The sequence below is a fragment of the Diachasmimorpha longicaudata genome, chromosome 11 (genome assembly GCF_034640455.1).
Source record: "Diachasmimorpha longicaudata isolate KC_UGA_2023 chromosome 11, iyDiaLong2, whole genome shotgun sequence".
NCBI lineage: Eukaryota > Metazoa > Arthropoda > Insecta > Hymenoptera > Braconidae > Diachasmimorpha > Diachasmimorpha longicaudata.
The window spans coordinates 7,495,464-7,517,523 of record NC_087235.1 but is presented as its reverse complement, the minus strand read 5'-3'; the positions used below and the strand labels follow the sequence as shown (position 1 = coordinate 7,517,523).

Sequence of the window (22,060 nt, the reverse complement as noted above, 5' to 3'; positions counted from 1 at the left end):
CCGATGATAATGGAACGAAAAATACAGAGATTTGGGCTAGAGGAATTAGCCGCAACACATTCAGTATTTATAATAGATATATTTTCAATTTGGCCATTAACATATGAGGGATTTGTATTGTTCATATGTGGCACATATTACATATCTTTCACAGGCCAAGAAACACTTAGGCAGTCCTATCGAGGCAGTAAAATAATTCAAGTTCTAAGGTATGCGTAGTAAAAAATCACGACTGCTTTCGTGGCGTCAATTAAGATTAATCGAAAATTCAGTATTTATCCGCTCTCTGAAAACAGCAACAAAAATCAATCAACACATTCTTTCCACTCAGCTCTTATTTTGTCTTTCTTGCGCTGGAGTTGTTTACGCTAATAATGCAAATAATTGATAATTAAACACTTTGCGGACTTTCGTTTTCATCGTAGGATCTGCGAATTCGCTGAAATTGTGCTCTATGCTTCTCTGGAAATGTCACGATCATGGGTTCCGGGAACACAGGATCCATAACATCTCTCACACTAATAAAGAGGTAGCATGTTGCTACAAAGGGAATTGTTAAAACGGAGAGTGACATCTGAAACATGAAAAAGAGAAAGAATTGCGTTGAGCAGTCATTGCTTTCTTATTAGTTTCTAATACCTTTAAGAAAAAAAAATTAAGGGTGTATTGCAAGAGAACGGTGAATATCGCAGCGATAAAGGCCAGTAGAGTTGTTTGGGTATTTAGTACGAGAAATATTCCGCCGAAGGAGCAACTTAATAAGAGACTGTTGTAGCCCCACAGGCCGGAGTAAACGGATTCATGTGGCACGCCAAGTCCGAGAGCTGTAATTAGAGGAATTAAATGTGATATTAAGGATATCCAAGTATCTATTGCAAACATGTCCGGACATGTTCTCTCAACCGATTCAATTTCCTACCAATAATTCATCGATTAGATCCATCTGTAATCGGCTGAGAGGATCAAAATCACCTTCATGATATTATTTAAGATTTCCGAGTCTAACAATGCGTTCAAACGAATTTCCTTCATTTTTTTCTTACCTGAAAGCGACCCAATTATCGCACCAATTAATGAAAACAGGGCAGTAGTGGGTGAATAAATCAGTATGGCAAGGTAAATGATAGTACCCGCAATCACATTATCAACAGCAAATACTTGAGAAGATGAGGTCACGATACCGCGAAACACCTTTAACAGAGTAGTCAATATTAATGGATCTCGTTCTGATTGGGTAGAATAGATCTTCTCACCATTCCCCAATCGATGACATATGTCGAATTGATGTGGATGGTCTTACAGATTGATTCAATGTCAGTATTGATCATTGATTCGGTTATCAATGTTTCATTTGACTGAAATGAAAGTTTTGCATTCACTGCTAAATATCCAAGTACTTGGGTCACATGGTTTTTATTTTTGTAGTCTCTCTAACTCAATAATTACTTGACAATTGAAATGAGATACAGCATCAATCATTCCCTCCGGTGTAGGTTCCCTTCTGTGATGAATTGTGAGAATGATCAGAATCATGGTTTCAATGACATTAAATGGGAATGTGATAACAGGAAAACGTCCCTTCCCATTAGCTCTCGCGAGTATCACACTGAAATGTACTCATAAAATTATCGAAATGAATACGACAACTATTTCGCAATCATCATCGTCACCTAAAAATCGTCCCGGAAAACATCATAAGCATAGTCAATCGATCCCAACTACTGCACTCCGTCGGAAATATGGAACTCGTTACTATACCAATCAGCAGTGGATTATAAACCGTCAAGCCATTTTCTATAGATGACCCCGGGTCCTGGATTAGCTGTAAATATAACACGTGAATAATTGCAAACTCTAAGGCAACATTTTGAAAACATAAATGTCAGCGAGATTGTAACGTTCACATTTGATAGTAAAAATTATCCAAACAATAGTATTAGTAATTTCACTTACATATGAAATGACTAATCCAAGGAATCCCGTAGTCGATCCAAACAGCAATACATTAGGAGAAGTAAATCCGAGGGTAATTATGATGAGCAAGCCGCTGACAGGATTGTTTGCGAACACTACCTAAATGAGACACATCAAACCTTGCATCACTGCAAAGAAAAATAATTAACGGCAATAAAACGAGTGGGTACCTGTCCTACACCTCTGACGGCCGCATCAATTCCACCCAGACATTTCCACAAAATCGAATGCCTCTCACTTTGTTTTTTATTTGATATTACCTCCCGCAGCCGAGATAAATCTCCCATAAATATCGCCCATTGTTTATCGTTCTCAATCAATTCATAAAAATAAAATACATATTAATGACAAGGTTAAAAATCACTATTTAAAATCAGCGATAAAACTTGATAAACCTTATGTAATAGCATAATGTTTATTGCTGGAGCTATTTTATCTTTGAAATTGGAAAAATTGCCGTTTTTAATAGACGAAAATCAATATTAGATGATTTAATTTCGTTAAAATATCAAACCTGCTAGCAATAAAAGCTATTTTTACCCAAGATATTAAAATATTGCGAAAATTAATTTTCAATGAACGGTCCAGTCATAAAACAAAATAATAAAAATACGTCCTTGTTAACAACAGCCTTTCAAACTCACTTCGCGCACGCTTTGTAATCGTATTCTCCATAATAAATTATAAGTTAAAGCCAAATTATTATTACTTTTTTCGATCCATTTGAACTCACGCTCCTTGTTGACATTTTTTATTCAATTCACGATTAATAAAAATTGTGATGCGTTGACAAACTGATAAGATAGTTATTTGTGTCATAAGGCTGGTGAATGGAAGTTTAGAATGAATGTGAAGTTGCTGCTAACTCACTAGAACCACAAACCAACGTTACGGGCCGGTTGCCACACACTATTGTTTACCATCAAGGCCCCGGAGAGGGGTTCAGGGGCTGTATGCCCCTTAGGGTGGGGGTCTCATTCGTTGAAACCCTGAAAATGACCATTTTCCCATATGATGGCTAAAAACTATTTTCAATGGATCAAAACACGACATCGTATTGTCAATTCCACTACACAATTGTTATCGACACTTTGTAAACGACATGTTGAATAATAATGTCGGCCAGATGTGGAGATATACGGGCAAATTAGCGCCGTGGGGGATTCAAATACACAATTATTTAGTCGTGAATCGCTAATTGGTGGAACAGGGTGATGATAGAACAATCAATTGTTGGTGGTGGGGAATAAATTCAATTTTTTCCCATATTTTTATTATTTTTACTGAAGAATGCAAAAATTAACAGGATTCAATATTTCCATTCAGAGATCCATGTGATGTGTGTGCGATGGTAAATTAATTTACAGTATTTTCATGAGGTGTAGCCGGTGCAAACTACTGCCGGGCCTGTCAGTCAGTATTCCTTGGATAAAATATATTTTCAGTAGACGAATCAGTAGGTCATTATGTCCCCAGATCAAAATTTAGCTATTGCAGTTGTTCATTTCCAGTACAGAAAGCAGGCCATTGATATTTCCCTGACCCATTGACAATGTCAATTATTCAGTACTAATGAGTGCTTTAGTTAAGCAATTAGGATAATTATGTGATTTTTTTAAAATACATTTTTCAATCATTTTATTACAGAAAAAAATGATATGTATAAAAATAGGGAATATAAGAGAATGAAATTGAATAACGTACAATGAATAATTAGATGTCGAGGACGTAGTTTGGATGAACCACGAGGAGGGGATCCTCTTCATGTTCCCCTTTTGCTTCTCCCAATTCACGATTGGCGAGGGTGATGAAAATATTGTCCTGAAATATAAATAAAAATTATTCAGGACACCTGACGCCAATTAGGAGATGAAATTTTAACGTGAAGTGAGGCAATTAAAACGCGGCAGCCGAGGTAAACTCACCGTATAAGTCAAGCGATCAATAATTTTCTCCACTAAAGCTTTTCTCTCCAGCAACTCCTCCTCCGAGTCAATTTGATCCTGAATTTGATCCAAATACCAAGCAACTAACTCTGATTTTCTGATCCCTGCCTCATCCTCATCCTCGGTATTATTTTCTTTATTCCTCATATAAAGCACCAGCATATTGGTGAGACTCTTGTACTGCTCAAACGACATTGTAAGTTTTTTCTTAGGAATTTCTTCCTCCTCGAGCTCCTCCTCCATATCACCCTGTTCTTTGGTTTGATCTCCCAGGGCGTTCAAAGCCTCCATCAATGGAGGTGCATCTCTCATATCGATATCGTCGGCTTTTCCAGGCTGGTCTTCTAAGTCAATATCAGGCTGCTCTACCCTGACAATACTCTTGCTCAATAGTCTCCTCGCCTCCTTAACATGCTTCACAGTGACTTTATCCGCACACTCCAGTTTAGCAAGTGCCTCAGAGAGTCTGATCAGGCTCTCCAGTTGTCTCACAGTGACCCTCCACGTGGACTTTCCACTCCCCACCCCCTCTCTCTGTCTTAAGACAGTGTAGCTCTCCGTCAGGAGCTCTGCAGCATCAGGATTTATGGAGGGCTTAAAATGCTTCGCAAAGTTTATGTATCTCAGAATCTCGGGCTGATCGTAAATAGCCCCCATTATTAGCATAGTGTTGCTGTGGAGATCGACAATTTTTTTGGCGATGGCATTGTCTACTACCTCATTGCACTCATCAACCAGAATAAAGAATAGATCAAAACGAGACATGATGGGAGCTGTCAACATAACATTTTGCTGTAGTGTTTTGGTCCGGTCGTATCTGCTGCCAATGGGATTAGCAGCTGCTAGAATGGAAGTCCTTGCGTTGAGTGTAGCTCGCACACCGGCTTTGGCTATTGATATGGTCTGCTGTTCCATTGCTTCGTGAATAGCCACCTGATCCTTAGGATCCATCTTATCGAACTCGTCAATGCAACAGATTCCGTTATCAGCAAGCATCAGTGCACCAGCTTCGATGACAAAATCTCCTAGATATGGGATAAATGCAGCGATAAGAAACATTATTAATTTTTCACTTTTGTTATAACATGATTTGGGAAAATAAAAATATTTCAGCAGTTCATTACTTCCATATGCTCATTTATAATATGAAAATATTTCCCTAATACGGATACGGATATTTCCCTCAAGGTTCCCTACAAACAAATAAGCTCGTCAAGTTTTCCAGAAAAATCACTCGCGCTTCGCGCTCGTGATTTTTAAACTGGAAAACTTGACACGTTCATTTGTTTGCAACGAACCTATCGGGAAATATCCGATAATTTCGGAGCTCTTGTGGTATTATATGCGATAACTCATTGATGAAATGAAGGACTCTTATGAATTGGTAAAAAATTGTGAAAAGTATAATCCATTGGATACGTAGTCACCTGACTCCTCGTCTCGAACGACAGCTGCTGTCAATCCAGCTGCTGAAGAGGCTTTTCCCGAGGTATAGACTGCTCTGGGAGAGATGTCAGCGACTTGCTTTAGGAATTGGGATTTAGCAGTACTGGGATCACCCACTATACAACAATTTATGTCTCCTCGAAGATTCGTGCCCTCTAGGGTGGTCTTCGGAACACCTCCGAAAAGCATTAAAATAATGCCTTTTTTTACTTCATCGTTTCCGTGGATTGAGGGAAAAAGACTGTCAACGAGGTTGGCGTAGAGATTCTTGTCTCGAGACATCTCGTAGACTTTATTCCATTCGGATTCGGTCATTTGGCGTTTCATCATCTCTTGGGAGATTTCCTCCATTGCCATTTCGGTTCCTCCAAACTGAAGGAAGAGGGTTAATAAACCATGTTATTGTTTGATTATTCTTTCGGCAATTTCTGTCGGCTAGAAAAACATGTCTGATCTGACATTTTGATTGAGTATTATTGTTATTCAGTATTGAATTCTCCACACTATTTTCGTACTCTCCAAGAATTAATTAATTTACATATATTTTCTTTAGCTTCTGTAAAACTGTAATTACCCTTAGACTGGTCGCAGTTACACTGCATGCGAGGAATGACAGACGATAATTCAACTCTCGAACCCCGAGAGCCTTCAGCCCCTTGACACCCTCATTTTGATCCCCAGCCTTATGCCGCGAATTGATATTCGCTTTTGTGCCGGGCAATGCAAGGGCTCCCACGTCAGGCACGACTATTAAAGTGCCCGTGAAGTCATATCTGCAGTTGAATAATTCGTTTTACAAGCAATGAATTTTATCACCCAGTGAGTCGTTAAGTTTATTGTACCTGTCTCCTGCCTGCACCGTCTCAACAGCCTCAGCTCGTAAAATAATTTCAAGAGAACGGGGAATACATCCTCGAGGTAGTTCAGATTGAGTTTCCTGGATTCTCACTTTTTGAAAATCAACGAATATGGAATTGTCTACATCTAAAACGAATCTTCTACGGTTGAGGCAAACTGGGTTGTTGCATATTGTGGGATTTGTGAACTGAAAAATTTTAGTTATAAATAATTTATTTTTTTCTTAAAGAGTTATTATTTATATTATAAGATTTGTAAAAAATATTTGATAATTCAAGGTAATATTTCCTAGTTGGGTAGTTTTTGAGAAAAACGCGGAATAAAATTTTGGGGATTTTTTTCCGGAGATATAATTTGACAATTGATATTGGATTAGAAATGAGATATTTACTTTGAATTGCTGTTCAATGTTTTTTATAACAGCATTGCAGTCGACACAGATGAATGTTCCAGACACTAACTCTGGGTGCACTGGGTGAGTTCTAACCACTTGTCCTGATATGCGAATGAGTGCTCCTATTTTTGAGGTCGTTAATTCTCGGAGTTTGTGTCTGGTTGGAACTTCAACGAGACTCACGTAGCACTCTTTGACTTTTTTCAATTCCCCTGCGTCTTTCACGAAGTTGCAGACTGCTTGGCAGAGGTAGGGGTAAATTCTGAGGGATAAAATCATTATCATCATCAATAGAGTATAAAATATAAAAAAGTCAAATACTTTATTTGATAACTCTGAATATTAAAGAGACTTGAATCGAAAAAGAAAAACGAGCAGTTGGAAATTGAAAATTTATCCTAAAGCTAAATTGAATTATCTCTGTTTTATTAATTTTCCAGCGAGTTTTCAAATTATTCTTAAATCAATGGGTTTACTCTAAAATGTTTTATCCTGACTCTTTTAATTACCTGTAATATTCTTCGACGATTGTTGTCGCAAGTGCTTGGTTGTATCGCTCAATATCATCAAAAGAAACAACCAGAGTACTCCGTTCAGGGCTAACAAGCTCCTTCGCCGGCTCTAAATACTTGACTTCATCGTCCTCCTTGTACCTATCCTCAATGAGTTTCAAAGTCAATCTCAAACTCAAACTTTTCAATAAAATTTCACTGAAAAAAAAAATAGTACTTACTCTTCTAGGAAACTTTGAAACAACCTCTGACATTGGGATCCAATCTCGTCTTTCACTCGAGACTGTCTCGTGTGGGCATCTTCGAAATCCATAATTTATATTTCTCCACAATATTACAGTAATTGATAATTGAACTAGGAGAGAATAATTAAATTAATAATACAACATACAAATAAAATGAAGAGTAAAAAACTTTAACAGAATTGGAGAGGCAAGGTGAGCGTATTTATGCACTGACGCCTCCAATAGAGTTTCCAACCTAAAATTCAGTGTCAATAATACATTTTTGGCGGGAAATGACAGCCGAACACATGGCGTCGTTCTACCCCCTCTCACCTTTGCGCCGCGCGCGGAGGAGGTTGAAAGTGAGTGATAATTTTTGGTGGATTTTCAAAGAACGGTATGAATAACCTTACCTACCTACCTGTGTCTTATATTACCTCCTCCTCAGAAGTCCGAGGGATGCCTCCAAGGTGTTAATAATACTTGATGCAGTATTAAGGTTCTATTATTACTCTCTGTCATATGTTAGAGAGCATATCGCTTTCTAACGTCTGGTAAGTAGTAAAAAAAATTAATTTAACCTTATATGTGAAGTTGTCAATAATTTATTGATAATAATTCCAGGCAGGTTGTAGAATTTGGACATGAACTGAGAACTTTTGAAATATAAAGGGAAAAACAGCAAAAACTCATGGAATAATGAAAATGGATATCCAGGCGATTGCAAATACTTTCAGTATCATCACTATTTCCGCCTGTTTTATTCTAAAAATTCCACAGATATGGTATCTCATGGCTATCAAGTCCTCTGTAGGAATTTCATTATTCGGTTTGTTGCTGGAGCTCACAAGGTGAAGTAATTTTTTTGTCGTTATTTTCATAATCATCTCGATAAAACATTGAATAATGTTCTATTTTCCATTGTACAGTTACACTGTGATGACGAGTTACAATTATACAAATGGTTATGCACTGCTGACCTATCTGGAGTATCCTGTAATTCTCGCTCAGCAATTCGTTCTTATTTATTTAGTCTTGAATTATCGTAATCAAGTTAATAACACTTCAATCTCTTTCGCCATTTGCTACTTCGTTCTGGGTACCTGTATTGTAATTCAAGTTATTCCTAAATTCGTTCTGACTATTTTAGCGGTAAGTTCCTTGCATTCTATGCACCTCAATGAAATTTTTAATTTGAAATCTAAACATATTTTTATGGCTCGTATGTTTTTTCTTTCACTATTTAGCCGATGTGTACACCTATTTCCGCCTCTGGTAAACTTGTTCAACTACTTACCATTGTTCGTGCCAAAAATGCGGACTCTGTGTCGCTGTTGACTTGGTTTATATCTGCATTTACAAATATAAGTAGGTGGAATGTAATTGGTGTTTATGATTTACTTAATTATTTTATATTTGACAATTTTTTCCATTTATATTTACAGCTAGGACATTTACCATTTGGGTTGATTCTGCTGACTTTCTACTGTTAGCAAATTCCATAATATCGAGCTTTTTGAGCTCAAGTGTAATGTTCTCAGCTATTTACTACAAGATTCTTTCAAATCCAAATAATGCTAAATATATGAAGAAAGAGTAACGATTTGAAGCAAGCTTAGTCAATTAGCCTCGGTGGGTGTGAATAAAAATACCTAATACATGGATACTTATAGGTTTACATATTTCTAGTACGCATATATACACTCGGTTGTTTTTTCCGGCTATGTTTAATAGTACCAATTTAATTCTCCCGCTTCACTCAAAATATACCTATCCTATTGATTCAAGATTCCGCGCCTGCGCGCATAGAATTTAAAATCCACCCGTCGAAATGATGGTGTAAAATCGGATCTCATATATATCTGCGTACCAATAAATAGATAATTGTGAGAAAGATATAGATATAGAATTATATACATCGAGCGAAACCCTGGTCAACGCAGTCTCTCTATTGATACATATACAAAGCCTGGAACCAGCTACGCGCCTAATTAGTTCCTTTCATTATTATCTGAACGCTGGTGCTTTCAAAGGTTATTGGCCAGATGCAGATAACCTAAAGATAATTTTTGGATAATTGTCTTCTTCGGGCTAGTGCGAAGTTAATTGTATAACAACCTTCAAATAAACAGTGGAATGTAGGTTACGTGATTATTTCCCTCGTCAAAGTTGTCATGACATGACCAAGTTATTTTAACTATTGAAAAAATAGGATTATTGTGATGGCGGGCTCGGCATTGAGACGCCTTATGGCTGAGTATAAACGTAAGATATAAAATAAAATTGTCTTGCTACTCTCGATACAGTCCTAACATTGTTGTTCTCCATATGTTTATATTCGATAATTACTCGGTAAGTGCATACCATTGATATTCCAATGTCAAATTTCAGAATTAACATTAAATCCGCCAGAAGGTATTGTTGCAGGACCAATTAATGAAGAGAATTTTTTCGAGTGGGAAGCACTCATTACGTACGTACTTAATAATCCTGAACTTTATGCATTTTGCTATTATTATTATTATGTAGTTCTATGTATAGTGATGATGCAAGGTCTTGAATGGTATTGTCAAAGGATGCCAAATGGGATAGGAAATCATTTATTTAAAATTCAAGTAATCCTTTTTTCTCTACAGAGGACCAGAAGGAACATGTTTCGAGGGTGGAGTATTTCCAGCAAAATTGATATTTCCTCCGGATTACCCTTTAAGCCCTCCAAAAATGCAGTTCACCTGCGAAATGTTCCATCCAAATAGTAAGAAATTATTTTCATTATTATTATTATTACTATTATCAATTGAACCATTTTAATGAAACAAATGATGATGGAAAATATTAAAGGAAAGATTTGTGTTACAAAATGTAGTTTATGCCGACGGCCGAGTATGTATCAGCATTTTACATGCTCCGGGTGATGACCCCATGGGCTACGAAAGTAGTGCAGAGAGATGGAGTCCAGTTCAGAGTGTAGAGAAAATCTTACTCAGTGTGGTGAGCATGTTAGCTGAACCTAATGACGAGAGTGGTGCCAACGTGGATGCCGCAAAAATGTGGCGAGAGGACAGGGCTGAGTTTGAAAAAATAGCTCAGAATTTGGTGCGCAAAACCCTCGGCATTCCAACCTAAGTTGTATCCTAATGGAGATATATTATATTTCCAATACGACGAATTATACTCTTTTATTTGCAAACTCATAAGAGAATCAACTTCTCAATTTATTATTATTGTCGTCTTTTATTCCATCTTCTGTATTGAATTTATGTGGTTATTAATAAATAAAAAATAATTATGAAGTTTTTTGTGCATTTTTAATTATTGAACAAGTTGAAAAATTATTTCCAGAATAAGTGGCTTATCAAATGATCCCTTTTTTTCGAATAACTATTATCAAATTATACAATAAATAAGCTTTATTTTTCCTTGTCCAAGTAAACTATTTTCAAATTGAGTGATATGATAGGAATTTCAATTACAAAACACATAATTTATTCAAGAAAATAATAATCATATAATTATTCCGGTGTGATTATGAATGGTTACCAGAAGGTTATCAACTTAATTTTATTAGATATTCTTTCATTGACTTTTACGAAAACGATGAATGATCAAATACTTAAGTCTTGGATCTAACGAAATAATTACAGCCAATTGAGGGATCGGTCATCGAATTTTTTTTCATTTTTTCATCGTTCTCGTTTGGCATTTTTAAAACCACTTAACAGACGTCATACAATCGTGTTAATTTTCTTGTACTCGTAGATTGTCCTTTCAAGCTTTACATTGACAATTCAGTAGTAATGCTAACAGAATTATCAACTAAACGGCAACATAATGGGCAGATAATACATACATACAACATCGATAAGAATGATCTTTTGTTAGGATGTTGGAATAATTCCTCTTATTTCTCTCGTTTCTGCTTCTCAGTGTCAAAGTAATGGTACTTATTAATTATCTTTGATATTTAGAGGATTCATGAAAAATAAAATGTCTTGAGAGTTTTTCATTAGGCGATTAGATGAACAGGAAGAGGTCATCTTACAGTCCCTTTTAAGTCCACCCATTCCTGGCATGATTAACATAAGGTAATAAGGAACAATGTCACATTTCACCTTTACAATATGTCTCTATATCAATATAGATTGGTGTATAGAAATACCAGAGCTAAATATCAGGAGAGGTAAATTTCCCCATCAATCACTAAAAAACATTTTCATTAATCTAACAGTACATTATAGACATAATTCATTAAATTTTTTTTCGTTTTATTATTCATTTTCTCATTACAATCCATAGCGGATAAACTAAAATATATCTATATTAATATATTTGTATATGTCTTTGGCCAGCACGACATCACACACTTTTGTTTAAAGCTCCTCTTCTTATTTTAGTACACAATATAAAGGAATATGATAGCATCTCACCTGTTAGATGGTGGAGGGTACATGCAAGTGTTCGAAGCATTTTTATTTAATATTTTTCAAGTACTTTTTCCGGCAATTCATGCTCACAGAAAACATATATCATCAATCAAGACCTATCGCCGGCAATTGGTTCCGTTACAAACGTTATTGCACCAGATACAGGACCCTACTCATGATTTTTAGGAAGATATTGTGGAGTATATAAAAACTCATATTTTTTTTTTACAAATATTGGGAATAGAATTACAAGAGTAGTAAAACGAGATGAACAAAATCCAATGATTATTCCTTGATTATTTCAAGAAAAGTTATTGGAATGAATGTCAAAGATTGTAAAGATTCTTCTCTACGTTTCGCCACTTCACCGAATTAGTATTCTCAATTCTATATCAAATTATAAATTCATTGAATTCCAATAAATTTAATAATTTCTTCAACATTTGAAATTATATATACATTAATTAAATGCTCAGTTACAATATTCTATGCTCTGTTTCTGAATGGTCACACAAAATATTAATTGATAATATGTACATTGGACAATGCACAAGATACAAGTCTTTATTTTCTGCGTTCTCTATTCTTGTCCTCACCATTACGTATATTGTTTAGATATATTTATTTGGTCAAAATAGAGATTTTTGTGAACGACTAGGAATTGTTTAACTCCTTCAATCGATTCTTTTTTGTGTGCATTATTTTAATTTTGTGATTTTTATTTCTTTTGCAGCCTGAGTGAGGTAATTAAAATTTTTGTAATTTTCAATATAATGGGTGAAATGTTAATAACTAATGGACTCTCTTTAATCACCAAAACCCATAAACGATATTTTAATTCAAGAGATATGGTAACTTTGTCGTTTATATTCTGTAAAGAATCTCCTTAGCTGTAAAGAAGTCCTGAAAAAATGTTTCAGTATTTTTCTGTAGAAAATAAAAACAAGGCAATTCATCTTCCTTCACCACCTCACTTTCAAAACCCATTATTTTCAATTTTACAATTAATATTGTTTATATTTTGATGCATGCAGAATTTGGAATTGATAAAGACGTCACGATACTATGGACGATTGACATTAGATTATATACTAAAATTTTTGATAAGTGTATACCTTGTAAAATAAGCACAGCTTGTGTACACAAGTGAGTGCATCTCCAATTCCACCTCTCACCCATAGAAAATGAAAAACCTATAGATGATATTCTATAAAAGAAAATGCTGTAAAGAAATATTCTTTACAATCAATACAGAAAATATGAATTTTTGCTGTACAACTTTCCATAATATTTGACTGGTTGATCAGGAGACTTGTCAAGGGCAATGTGAATAATAATAGTCATAATAATAAATTTTCATAATTTTGCCACCTTGCTTTTTCGGTTACTTCGTTTAATTCTGTGGATAGTGGTGAAGCTAGTGATGTGGCTCCTCGTCTTTGGTGTTCTGGGATGGTGTTGCTGGGGTTGGATCGTCATGGAACATGGGATTCTTCACTTCAACCTCGCCTGCCTTGAGATAAACGAGATCATCCAAGTCAGGGTGACTCAATAATCCAAGTGAAAAGAGATTAGAAGATATCGACAAACTTACTGGTGCTAAGCCTGGACACTCGTACACTGTATAATCACCTTCTTCGTTTTCCTCGTCGCTCTCGGCTTCAGAGACTGATCCAGGGTCACGCGATGCTGCTGATCTGCAGAATTATAGATTGAGGATGACAATTCCATGATCCATAGTTATTATTATTGATATTATTATCATTTTTTTTATAAAGGGAAAATTATTTTATTTTCTTGGTTACGTTGGGGATTCGTACTTTTCCATTGCAATTATTTGCTGTTTTTGGTGCTGAAAATGATACATTTGAGCTGAGTGAGCTAGTCGTTGATCGCCCGATGGTGAAACATCCTTGTTGGGACCTGTCACTCCATAAGCTGGGTACTCGATATCCGCAGCTGCTTTGACTCCTCGTTGCAGCCTGATCGGATTAAAATATTTAGTAAATCAAGATTGAAAAAAATCGCCATAAGCCTCCACTCGTCCAATGTGCTTGTGAATCGGTAAAAGAATAATCAAATTAATAATGAAGTAAGAACAAAAAAATGTTCTCTATTTAAACATAAATTTGTTCTAAATCGCTTACAATTCTTAGTGGATGGCAATTTATTTCAAGTTAAATTAAAAATTGAATAGGAAAATGATTAATTATCTCACCTGCACCACGTCAAACTAACGAGAACGAGTGCGAACATGGCAGCTGCACTGCACCCGGCAACAATAGCTAAAAATAAATTCTTCTGTTAATTAATGAGTAGAATAAAACATAATCCAATGGAGTGGTAAAATTGTTATGAGATGCTATGCACCAGCATTTTACAAAATTTATAACTGTTCCAAATATTCGAAAATATCATACCATAAAACCTAACATGTCAAAGCTCTTAATCTCTTTATCAATAATGGTCTGCTTGTCAACTTACCAATGAAGTACACATCATTGTTCACCTTGCTTCTAGTGAATGTAATAATGGGCTCTTTCTCGGCTCGTCTCTGCGGTTCAGGCATAATCTCAACAAGCCTCCCATTTCTCTCCCCAATTGGTCTATCACTACTTGAAGTAGATTTAAAAATGACAATAGCGGGGTTCGAGTCAGTGGGGATTTCTTCAATCTTCATTAATTTATTCTCGATAGGATCCTCAATTCTAGGATGTCCTTCTCTTCTCGTTACATGCTCCACCTTCTCGTAATATCGAGGATCATTTGGTTTGGTTGCAAATGTATTCTCTAGCTCTTCATCTTTTGGCGCACCAAAATGGTATGTGAAATCCGGTACTTTATTATCCAGAGACACCTGACTTGGAGCATTATAAAGTCTCTGATTATTAAAGCGAGATAATTTATCATTTAGCCTTTCTACTGAACCCTCGATCCTATCATTGTCTCCATAATAATGATTTTCGTTATTAATGGGAGAAGCCAATTTCAAGTCATATCGTGGCGAGTTATCGAAAAAAATATTCTCATTGATTCTATTATCGGGATAGGGTATTTGAAGCTTAGGGTCCTCGTACCCCCGTATTTCCAGAGGCTCTAAATTGACACTTATGTAGGGTCGATTTAATGAGCTCGGGTATGCCCGGCCGTTGTAATCAGAATGGGATTTTATGTATTTTTCTTTATTGTTCTCTAGGAGCTCTAGAATACTTGGATTATCCACAAGGGCCTCCAGGATTTCTCGCTCAGAAGCACGGTAGGTGTCATCTTTGTACGTCGGTAAATGACGATACAATGATGCTCTGTCCCGGCGTAGAAGACGAAGACGCGATTTGGAGACAAGGTAACGCTCCATCTGCTTCAGCCTTACGTCTCTCTCCGATGGTTCTGGGTCAACATCTGCGTGACAGTGCGATTAAACCGGTGAGTGAATAATTGATTTTTATTCTCACTGCATGACTGTACACTGAACAGGTTCAAGTAACTCTTGACATTGAAATTTTTTAATGGAAACTAAGATTAGGTAAACTCTTAACAATCGAATCAAGGTACAAAATAAATATTATGCACCGTCAGTTTCGGGGGAGTATGTGAGTTGCCCGGTCACTCTCATTCTGAAATTCAGTCACATCATAATCTCAATAGAAAACAAGTTTTACAGCACTAGCATATAATTTAATACCATCTAATATTTTCATGAGACCATAAATTTGCAAACCGTTCCCCGAACTAAATAATAGAGGAAAAATATGCTGCAGCATCTCATTGTGATTCCCTTCTGCTCCCTCTTTATTACATCAATGACAGTTACTCAAATGAACTTGACGCAATATCCGAATTGACAACAAACAATATTTAAAAATCCAGTAAAGAATTCACTATTCAACAGTGTCATTAACCCTCATAAGTGGTATCATGCTCACTGCATTGAACCCCTATGACATTCCCAGTGACAACTCCCAAACTTACCCTGATAATATTCAAGTTCACCAGTGGTAATGCTGATTACAAGACACAAATTAATGACCAGTAGTCGGAATATTGGAGGATCGAGTTTCATCCTCGCAAAATCCAACTCAAGATGCTCAAATGTGTCTACAGCTGGTTGAATTCACGGGCTTTATTACCAATACGTAAGCGCGTCATTCATGGTGTAGGGCCTGCGCGTTCCCCAGTTTCTTTAACGAAATTGGTAAATCAATACCGTAAAATCGTGCTGAGCACGATACACACCTCACTCACACCTTTTTATTTTTATTAAGAAAATGTGAATAATGATGATGATTGTTATGAGTCTTATTTCCTTTATTTCTTTGAGTTTTACTTCCTCCACACACTATCGCACCAATCGGATTCGGACCCTCCGCAGATTATTGCGATAGGTGAAACATGCAACGGGATCTCTAATAATCCCATTGAAAAATTTTTAGTTGTTCCCAAATTGAATTTTAAAAATTGGAATGTCCAAACCGTACGGTACGTATCATGCCACGGGTACAACTGACAAAAGCTCCCGACGGTTTTGCTATTTGGAAACACTTGTTGGTCATTAATTTACAGAGGCTAACGGAACTTGAGTACGATAAGAAGCGATAGGCGCCAGTTGGCTTTCTGAGAATGGCATAATGGAAATGGTATTGGTATTAAAAAATCCGATGTACAATAAGTCCGCAATTGAGTGGCGGATGATGGTATAATATTTGCCGGGCGATGAGCCGCGGCAATTTCAATGGAATTTCGGCGCAGAGAGCCGTTCAAAATTTCCTCCGATAATCGGGCATCTCGCCCATCTGCCACAATCGATGGTGGCGGCTCTCACCGCCGGGGTTCGTATTAATATGGACATGAGCCTCTGCTTTAGTCTATATGCTTTATCAAAACACTGAACAAGTACTTGAGGATGTCATGCGTGGCGCTCTGTACTGTGTGTGTTTCGCGAGCGATACCCAGAGTCGCCACTTACAAATACCTTGATGGCATTGGGGTTCTGCTTAAGGCACCTAGAGGTCGCCACTTACAAATACTACGTTGGTATGAGGGTTCCGCTCGGGGCACAAAGATATAACAACTCACATTATTTATTTAAAAATAAATGTGAAACTACGGAGACATTTGAAGTTCAATACAAACGGGTATAAACCTGCTAGGGAAGGAGGACAGATTAATGATCTCGTGGGTCGGGCGAGTCACGTGACTGTCGCGGAGTGATCACTTTATCATGTAGATTTATAAATTTTAAATAATTTAAACAAGAATCATTGAAAACTAACTGCGTGGGTGGAATTGATGTAAATAGATTTGCCTAATTAAAAGAAAAATCGTAGTTTGAATTTCCGAGCGAGGTACAGACAGAATTTAAAAAAAAATGTAAGAGCCTTTTACGTCCAAAGTTCATATATGTATAGGGGCGAAGGAAAAACAAAATTTAATGATTCGTCATTATCATTCTATTTATGTATTTATTACTTGTAGCTAATTTTAATCCCTGGGAGAATTTCGCCCTCGTCCAGAATTGAAGGAAGCTACAGGTAGGAAATGATTGGAGTCGGGACTAGAAGCAATTGGCGCTTGGTGAGGACGGACGATTGCATGCGGTTCGCCGCGCGCGTCATGACGACGACACCCAGATAGTGGAGGAGCGAATAGATGAGTGACAGAATAGGGAATTAGAGATCTCCAGCGGCACCTCTGTCGTGGCGCGTTCACCGGATTTAAAGTTTCTCTCGTGGTGGGCCCGGCCGCCGCACACAATCCATATATCGTTGTACCAACCCCCTGCGGCGGAGAGAGATAAAGAGAGAACTCACACTCAGGCACGTGTAGACTAGGCGATTGCGTTAATCGAACTTCGCATGCGCCGACACACAGCCTCACCCGAAATTCAGTTAACTTCAACCAACCCCCGCGATTTGACGTCATCAATCGTGAGGAATTACAGGAGTACGTTTTGAGGGAGCACGGCTTACAAAGAAAAAGAATCGACGGCACTTGGAATTTATAGACGCAGATTACTGCTTATAATGCTTTAACGTTCTTACTGACGAGTAAAAATCCTCCGAACCTCTGGCAATTATTCTTGCAGGATGTTGAACGATGTGTCACCATTTTTCGTAATTTTTAAACGCTCCGTTTATGTAGATGGTTTTTCCTCCGGGTATCACCTCTGTCTTGCATGGAAAAATGTCGAGATACTCGTAGACCCGCGATCGAATTTCCCACGATATTCAAATTGTCAAAAAAACAAATGCATTTCTTTTATGAGAAAAAAATAATTGAATGAATGGAAAACAGGTGGGTTAGGAGTCGTGCCAAGTGTTTTCTCTTCATGTATTTTCTTCTGCGATTACCCGAACTATCGGTGGGTGAAAGTGCTGTCACTTCATCGCAAAAAAATCACGCACTTTCCAATGCCTGTACCCTTTACCATCCTTCAAATCTAGTGAAATATCTTTGGGGGTAAAGGAAATGTGACGAGTACAGGAGATAGGGTGGAAAGTGTAATGTATTTATACCTTTCCCACGCCCCCATTTCTCCTATTTCTCTTCTTGATCTTGTGAAACAGTTGAGGCAATAAAATATGTGAGATAGGTTGAAAGTCATTTCGAAGAGTGTGAATTGCCCTTATTCTTCGACTGCAGCCTCGACCCCCTTCAGCTGCCAATCTTCGTAGCTTGTGTATATCCGGAAGCCCTGTCAATTTTCACCGAGAGATTTTTACGAGCTGTGAAAACCCCAGGGTTACGTCGATCAAACGTAGCAGCAGCCATTCCATCCCCCCTTCCCCCTATTTGTTGCCATTGTCTCACTATTCTTTAGTAAAACATTCCCTTTACGAGATGGAATTCTACATTGCGCGTAAAACCGTTTAGCAAGATATGGCTTGGTGAAATGAAAAGTTTCCGGTGAGACGGACAATCATCAGTAAAACATAAGACGTCCCAATAATTCCGAGGATTTACGGAGATCAGTGATTGTTCACCATTGAAGTTGATAAGTATAAGAGGTTGATACGGAGTATGAGCATGTGAAATACCTATACATTAGAAGCTCGACTTAATCATTCACAATGCAATTATCCTTTGATCATCAAGAAATTATATAATTATATAATTTATCAATCCCGGTTGATTGATCGTCGTGAATCTTGAGCAATCAGGGTTGTAATCTTGGACTAATCGGTGCATTGTCGATCAGGCGGCGTTCACTATAAATGCATTTCCATTTCAACATTCAATCGCCTATCAGTATCGAGTTATCGTGAGTACCAAGACCAAAGGTACAAACATTAAGCGCTTAGGTCAACTCGATATTATCCGATGTGATATACCTGACATAGCTGTGATCTATTACATTGTCTTGTTTCACTATATGTACATGATTATATGCTGGATAACTATAGACTGTTATTTGGAGTGCGCATGCGAACAGCGCGGAGATATCCAGCTTGAATGGAGAGAGTGCCTGATGACAGATCGAAGTGATCAATGGTAAATTCTCTGGGTGCAAAGTTTTCCTCGTTTTAAAGATTGAAATTCACCGATCACCATAAAATTTGATGAGGTTTGTTTTTGGGGTACAATTCATTGGTGGATCTTGGAAAGGAATGTGGAAATGGATATTTGAGGAAAGAATAGAACAGAGATATAGTTGAAGAGATGGACTGAGATAAGTTTACTCTGTTGTAGCCTCTTACTAACACGTTTCGACGCGCAACTTTGACCAAGATCAATAGATGGAACATCCCAGGCGACACAGCCAGAATCCCAGACTCGTTGTCTCACTCTGGTACACTCAAAATGTTTAGTATACCTTCACCGTAATCTCTGGCGCAAGCGCCAAACTTTCCAATGGTATTCACTCGTAACATCATACATACCAGCAGTGTATGTATGTATGTATGTGGGTGAATGTTGGTGTGTGTATGAAGAAGCCCCATCCGCTTCGTGCAAATGTCATTGGGATTCTACTCCCTCTCTCGAGCTTGTAAGCGATAGCCAACTGAACAAGCCGGTTGGCGGATGCTCCTACTGTATTTGCTGGTACCTTGTTCCACCTGCTTCCTCCATGCGGTCCCTTGGGTTCAGCATTTTCGTGCTGAAACATACTGCTAATGCATTTCAAATACTTCCAATATCTCTTTCACCTTTCCATTCTCGTTGACTCTTCTTTCATAAATTTATTTATCAGTTTTACCGAGATGTATATATGTATATATCATATATAACGTGCATTTAATGATGTGGAATTTCGTAAATGTACAATGGCAATTTACCATGAGCAATTCACCAGTAATTAACGCCAATTAACGAACTCAGCTATCAACATTATCAACTCAACCCATCGTTGAGCGTTACAACGCGACATTAGGCAAATGGATTCCAATATCGTCAAGAGATATTGTATACAAATGATGCTATGGGCGAAAATGCTTGCAATACGGCATGACACGTTGACAACTGGCCATGTACTAGTAGCCCCCTTGGGATGGCACAATCTACGTACCTCGTCTCTACATCTAGATAACGCTACGCTAAACTCACTCACACTCCAACAGTCGCCCTTTCCACCCTGCTTCACACGCCGAGTATTCAGAGGGTGTTAGCTACCAAGAGGCATCGTCGATTCATCTGCATAGGTATATGTATTTCTCTTGTACCACTTTCAAGCACATCCCCTCCCGCCTCACCTCTCCTCTGTTTGGAGTTACAGACCCTATCAGATGGTGCATCCAGTCACGACGTACATGTCTATGGTTACAGTGTTCCTGGCTAAAACCATAATCAGAGGGATTACTACACTGACTAAAATTACACGTTACCCTTCCAACACCCTCATCCTTTATGCCAACCATCATTCTATCCAATTTGAGGACAATGCAACATATGAAATGCCATTGAATTGTTAACTCTCTACTGCCAATCCACTACTGCCCGCTCTTGCTATATATTTACCCACTGACGTGATAATTTTGACAGATTATTGTTTAACCCTTTTTTGTGTCTAACCATCATTGCACAAATACCGCGAAGAAATAGTGAGAGAGGGAGAGAGAGCCGTGGGGCTGTCTAATATGTGACATTTCACTCAGATGGGAAGCAAATTGGTTTGAGTGCCCACCGGGTATCAGTGTCTTTTTTTCTAGAGGTCAAAGTGAATTCAGTTCTTTTTTTATTCTACCCCCCCATTGGGCACAGCTGCCGATCCTCCAAACGAATAAAATGACGTATGTTGAATGTATGCCCTAGCTCGATAGCCTGAGTAATTGAACATGAAAATGTCCATTCTAAGGGGATTACCGGACCTTTGTTCCCCGGAAAATTCTTCCAGGCAATTGCTTCTTCAGAGAAATATTTCACAACAGGACTTGCCTTTGCCATAAGAAAAATAACAATTGCCCAAGTTAAAGTACAAGTGAAGCAGTTAATGTTGCAGGATTAATTTTCCTCGAGGTTGTATCCATCCTGCCTCCTCCTGCGCTCCACAAAATTGTTGTGACATCGTATCTACCCTTGGATGTTGTGGAGCATCCAGTGCAAATACCCGTGCCAAGTCGCTTGATCGTATATATAGAGATAATGTATAAAACGGTAAGAATGGTTTTTCTCTCATTTTACCTCTAATGAATCTCCCATCATTATATTCATTGTAATATCAGAGGGGGTGAGGAGTTGTTTCTGTTAGCCCAGTATGTATCCACTAACAGAAGGGATTGATAGCAACATCTTTCATCCAACAAAGAGTCTATCTAGATTTCCCGACGTCGATCATTATCGTATCCTACAAATTTGCAGACACAATAGACTTAATAAACTCTCGAATCTTTTGTTTTCGAAATGCCTTACAACAACAATAATCTGAGTATTTGTTTCACTCTAATCAGTGTCGACACTTGCATTCCCCCGGTCAGGTGGGTATCGTTTTAACGAGGGCACCTTGTTCGTTTACGCTTATCCGTTCATCGACAGGAGAAACACCAGGAGGTTGGTTAGAAATAGAGTGGGTAAGAAGGATAGGAGAAGGTTAGAGTGGGGTAGTCCTCGGGAAAGACGATTACCTTAGTCTCTGTCATTGTCTTGGAGCGAGCATCAGTTGGTCTTCGGCTTATCACCATCTCCCTCATTCTCCTTGATTCTATATGAAGACTCGAGCGAGCTTTAATAGTTCGCTCCTTTGGTCTTTGGCTCTTGGGCTTGCTAGAGCGTGAAAGAACTTGAAAACTCCCACCTCTCCATCAGTATCTACAGACTGCTTTTCACTCTATGGCTCGTGAATCTATAGTTA

The 22,060-nt window shown here is 37.8% G+C and overlaps 5 protein-coding genes across 15 annotated transcripts in view; 3 read left to right on the top strand and 2 right to left on the bottom strand.

Annotated features, from left to right (window-relative positions):
- Positions 1 to 59: 59 nt before the first annotated feature.
- Positions 60 to 2,884, bottom strand: LOC135167450 (urea transporter 2-like). 2 transcript variants are annotated; one of them, XM_064130659.1, is made up of 9 exons: positions 2,684 to 2,884; positions 2,145 to 2,291; positions 1,954 to 2,073; positions 1,671 to 1,822; positions 1,447 to 1,606; positions 1,254 to 1,355; positions 1,044 to 1,191; positions 640 to 824; positions 60 to 574 (listed from the first exon to the last, which is right to left on the bottom strand). In XM_064130659.1, exons 1-9 carry the CDS (start codon positions 2,720 to 2,722, stop codon positions 392 to 394), a joined length of 1,236 nt encoding a protein of 411 aa, XP_063986729.1. In that variant the 5' UTR covers positions 2,723 to 2,884; the 3' UTR covers positions 60 to 391. The 2 variants fall into 2 exon arrangements, with proteins under 2 accessions (XP_063986729.1, XP_063986730.1); XM_064130660.1 differs by having other exon boundaries at positions 2,145 to 2,285; positions 2,684 to 2,882.
- A 320-nt stretch (positions 2,885 to 3,204) lies between these two features.
- LOC135167441 (DNA replication licensing factor Mcm6) lies at positions 3,205 to 7,620 on the bottom strand. 3 transcript variants are annotated; one of them, XM_064130638.1, is made up of 9 exons: positions 7,352 to 7,620; positions 7,128 to 7,271; positions 6,616 to 6,880; positions 6,209 to 6,411; positions 5,941 to 6,139; positions 5,348 to 5,738; positions 3,900 to 4,945; positions 3,679 to 3,795; positions 3,205 to 3,512 (listed from the first exon to the last, which is right to left on the bottom strand). In XM_064130638.1, exons 1-8 carry the CDS (start codon positions 7,441 to 7,443, stop codon positions 3,688 to 3,690), a joined length of 2,448 nt encoding a protein of 815 aa, XP_063986708.1. In that variant the 5' UTR covers positions 7,444 to 7,620; the 3' UTR covers positions 3,205 to 3,512; positions 3,679 to 3,687. The 3 variants fall into 3 exon arrangements, with proteins under 3 accessions (XP_063986708.1, XP_063986709.1, XP_063986707.1); XM_064130639.1 differs by having other exon boundaries at positions 3,206 to 3,397; XM_064130637.1 differs by lacking the exon at positions 3,205 to 3,512 and having other exon boundaries at positions 3,585 to 3,795.
- A 136-nt stretch (positions 7,621 to 7,756) lies between these two features.
- On the top strand, positions 7,757 to 9,248 carry LOC135167444 (solute carrier family 66 member 3). The gene is made up of 5 exons (XM_064130651.1): positions 7,757 to 7,908; positions 7,979 to 8,205; positions 8,284 to 8,506; positions 8,602 to 8,722; positions 8,800 to 9,248. The coding sequence occupies exons 2-5, from the start codon at positions 8,054 to 8,056 to the stop codon at positions 8,952 to 8,954; spliced, it is 651 nt and encodes a 216-aa protein (XP_063986721.1). The 5' UTR covers positions 7,757 to 7,908; positions 7,979 to 8,053; the 3' UTR covers positions 8,955 to 9,248.
- A 186-nt stretch (positions 9,249 to 9,434) lies between these two features.
- On the top strand, positions 9,435 to 10,647 carry Ubc7 (Ubiquitin conjugating enzyme 7). Its single transcript, XM_064130652.1, has 4 exons — positions 9,435 to 9,619; positions 9,746 to 9,827; positions 9,991 to 10,109; positions 10,221 to 10,647. The coding sequence occupies exons 1-4, from the start codon at positions 9,577 to 9,579 to the stop codon at positions 10,478 to 10,480; spliced, it is 504 nt and encodes a 167-aa protein (XP_063986722.1). The 5' UTR covers positions 9,435 to 9,576; the 3' UTR covers positions 10,481 to 10,647.
- Positions 10,648 to 14,920: 4,273 nt separating this feature from the next.
- Positions 14,921 to 22,060, top strand: part of LOC135167443 (gamma-aminobutyric acid receptor subunit beta) — an 89,778-nt gene continuing 82,638 nt past the window's right edge. For 2 of the 8 annotated variants that reach the window (XM_064130648.1, XM_064130645.1), the window contains exon 1: positions 14,924 to 15,201. In XM_064130648.1, coding sequence (XP_063986718.1) covers positions 15,073 to 15,201 — 129 coding nt within the window. In that variant the 5' untranslated portion in view covers positions 14,924 to 15,072. Of the gene's footprint in view, positions 15,202 to 22,060 lie in introns of all 8 variants that reach the window. The other 6 variants (XM_064130642.1, XM_064130640.1, XM_064130647.1 and 3 more) reach the window with 4 other exon arrangements.

What these genes read in the sequence shown, in the direction of transcription:
- LOC135167441 (XM_064130638.1), bottom strand. Translation starts at nt 7,443, where the DNA reads ATGGATTTCGAAGATGCCCACACGAGACAGTCTCGAGTGAAAGACGAG. An exon ending in TAACTGCGACCAGTCTAAGG is followed by an intron (nt 5,739 to 5,940) that starts GTAATTACAGTT and finishes CTCTTCCTTCAG; the next exon opens with TTTGGAGGAACCGAAATGGC. An exon ending in CGTTCGAGACGAGGAGTCAG is followed by an intron (nt 4,946 to 5,347) that starts GTGACTACGTAT and finishes TCCCATATCTAG; the next exon opens with GAGATTTTGTCATCGAAGCT.
- Ubc7 (XM_064130652.1), top strand. Translation starts at nt 9,577, where the DNA reads ATGGCGGGCTCGGCATTGAGACGCCTTATGGCTGAGTATAAAC. An exon ending in GAGTGGGAAGCACTCATTAC is followed by an intron (nt 9,828 to 9,990) that starts GTACGTACTTAA and finishes TTTTCTCTACAG; the next exon opens with AGGACCAGAAGGAACATGTT. An exon ending in CGAAATGTTCCATCCAAATA is followed by an intron (nt 10,110 to 10,220) that starts GTAAGAAATTAT and finishes TACAAAATGTAG; the next exon opens with TTTATGCCGACGGCCGAGTA.
- LOC135167444 (XM_064130651.1), top strand. Translation starts at nt 8,054, where the DNA reads ATGAAAATGGATATCCAGGCGATTGCAAATACTTTCAGTATCATCACT. An exon ending in TTGTTGCTGGAGCTCACAAG is followed by an intron (nt 8,206 to 8,283) that starts GTGAAGTAATTT and finishes TCCATTGTACAG; the next exon opens with TTACACTGTGATGACGAGTT. An exon ending in TCGTTCTGACTATTTTAGCG is followed by an intron (nt 8,507 to 8,601) that starts GTAAGTTCCTTG and finishes TTCACTATTTAG; the next exon opens with CCGATGTGTACACCTATTTC.
- LOC135167450 (XM_064130659.1), bottom strand. Translation starts at nt 2,722, where the DNA reads ATGTCAACAAGGAGCGTGAGTTCAAATGGATCGAAAAAA. An exon ending in GTTCAAATGGATCGAAAAAA is followed by an intron (nt 2,292 to 2,683) that starts GTAATAATAATT and finishes TTTTATGAATTG; the next exon opens with ATTGAGAACGATAAACAATG. An exon ending in ATGTCATCGATTGGGGAATG is followed by an intron (nt 1,192 to 1,253) that starts GTGAGAAGATCT and finishes ACTCTGTTAAAG; the next exon opens with GTGTTTCGCGGTATCGTGAC.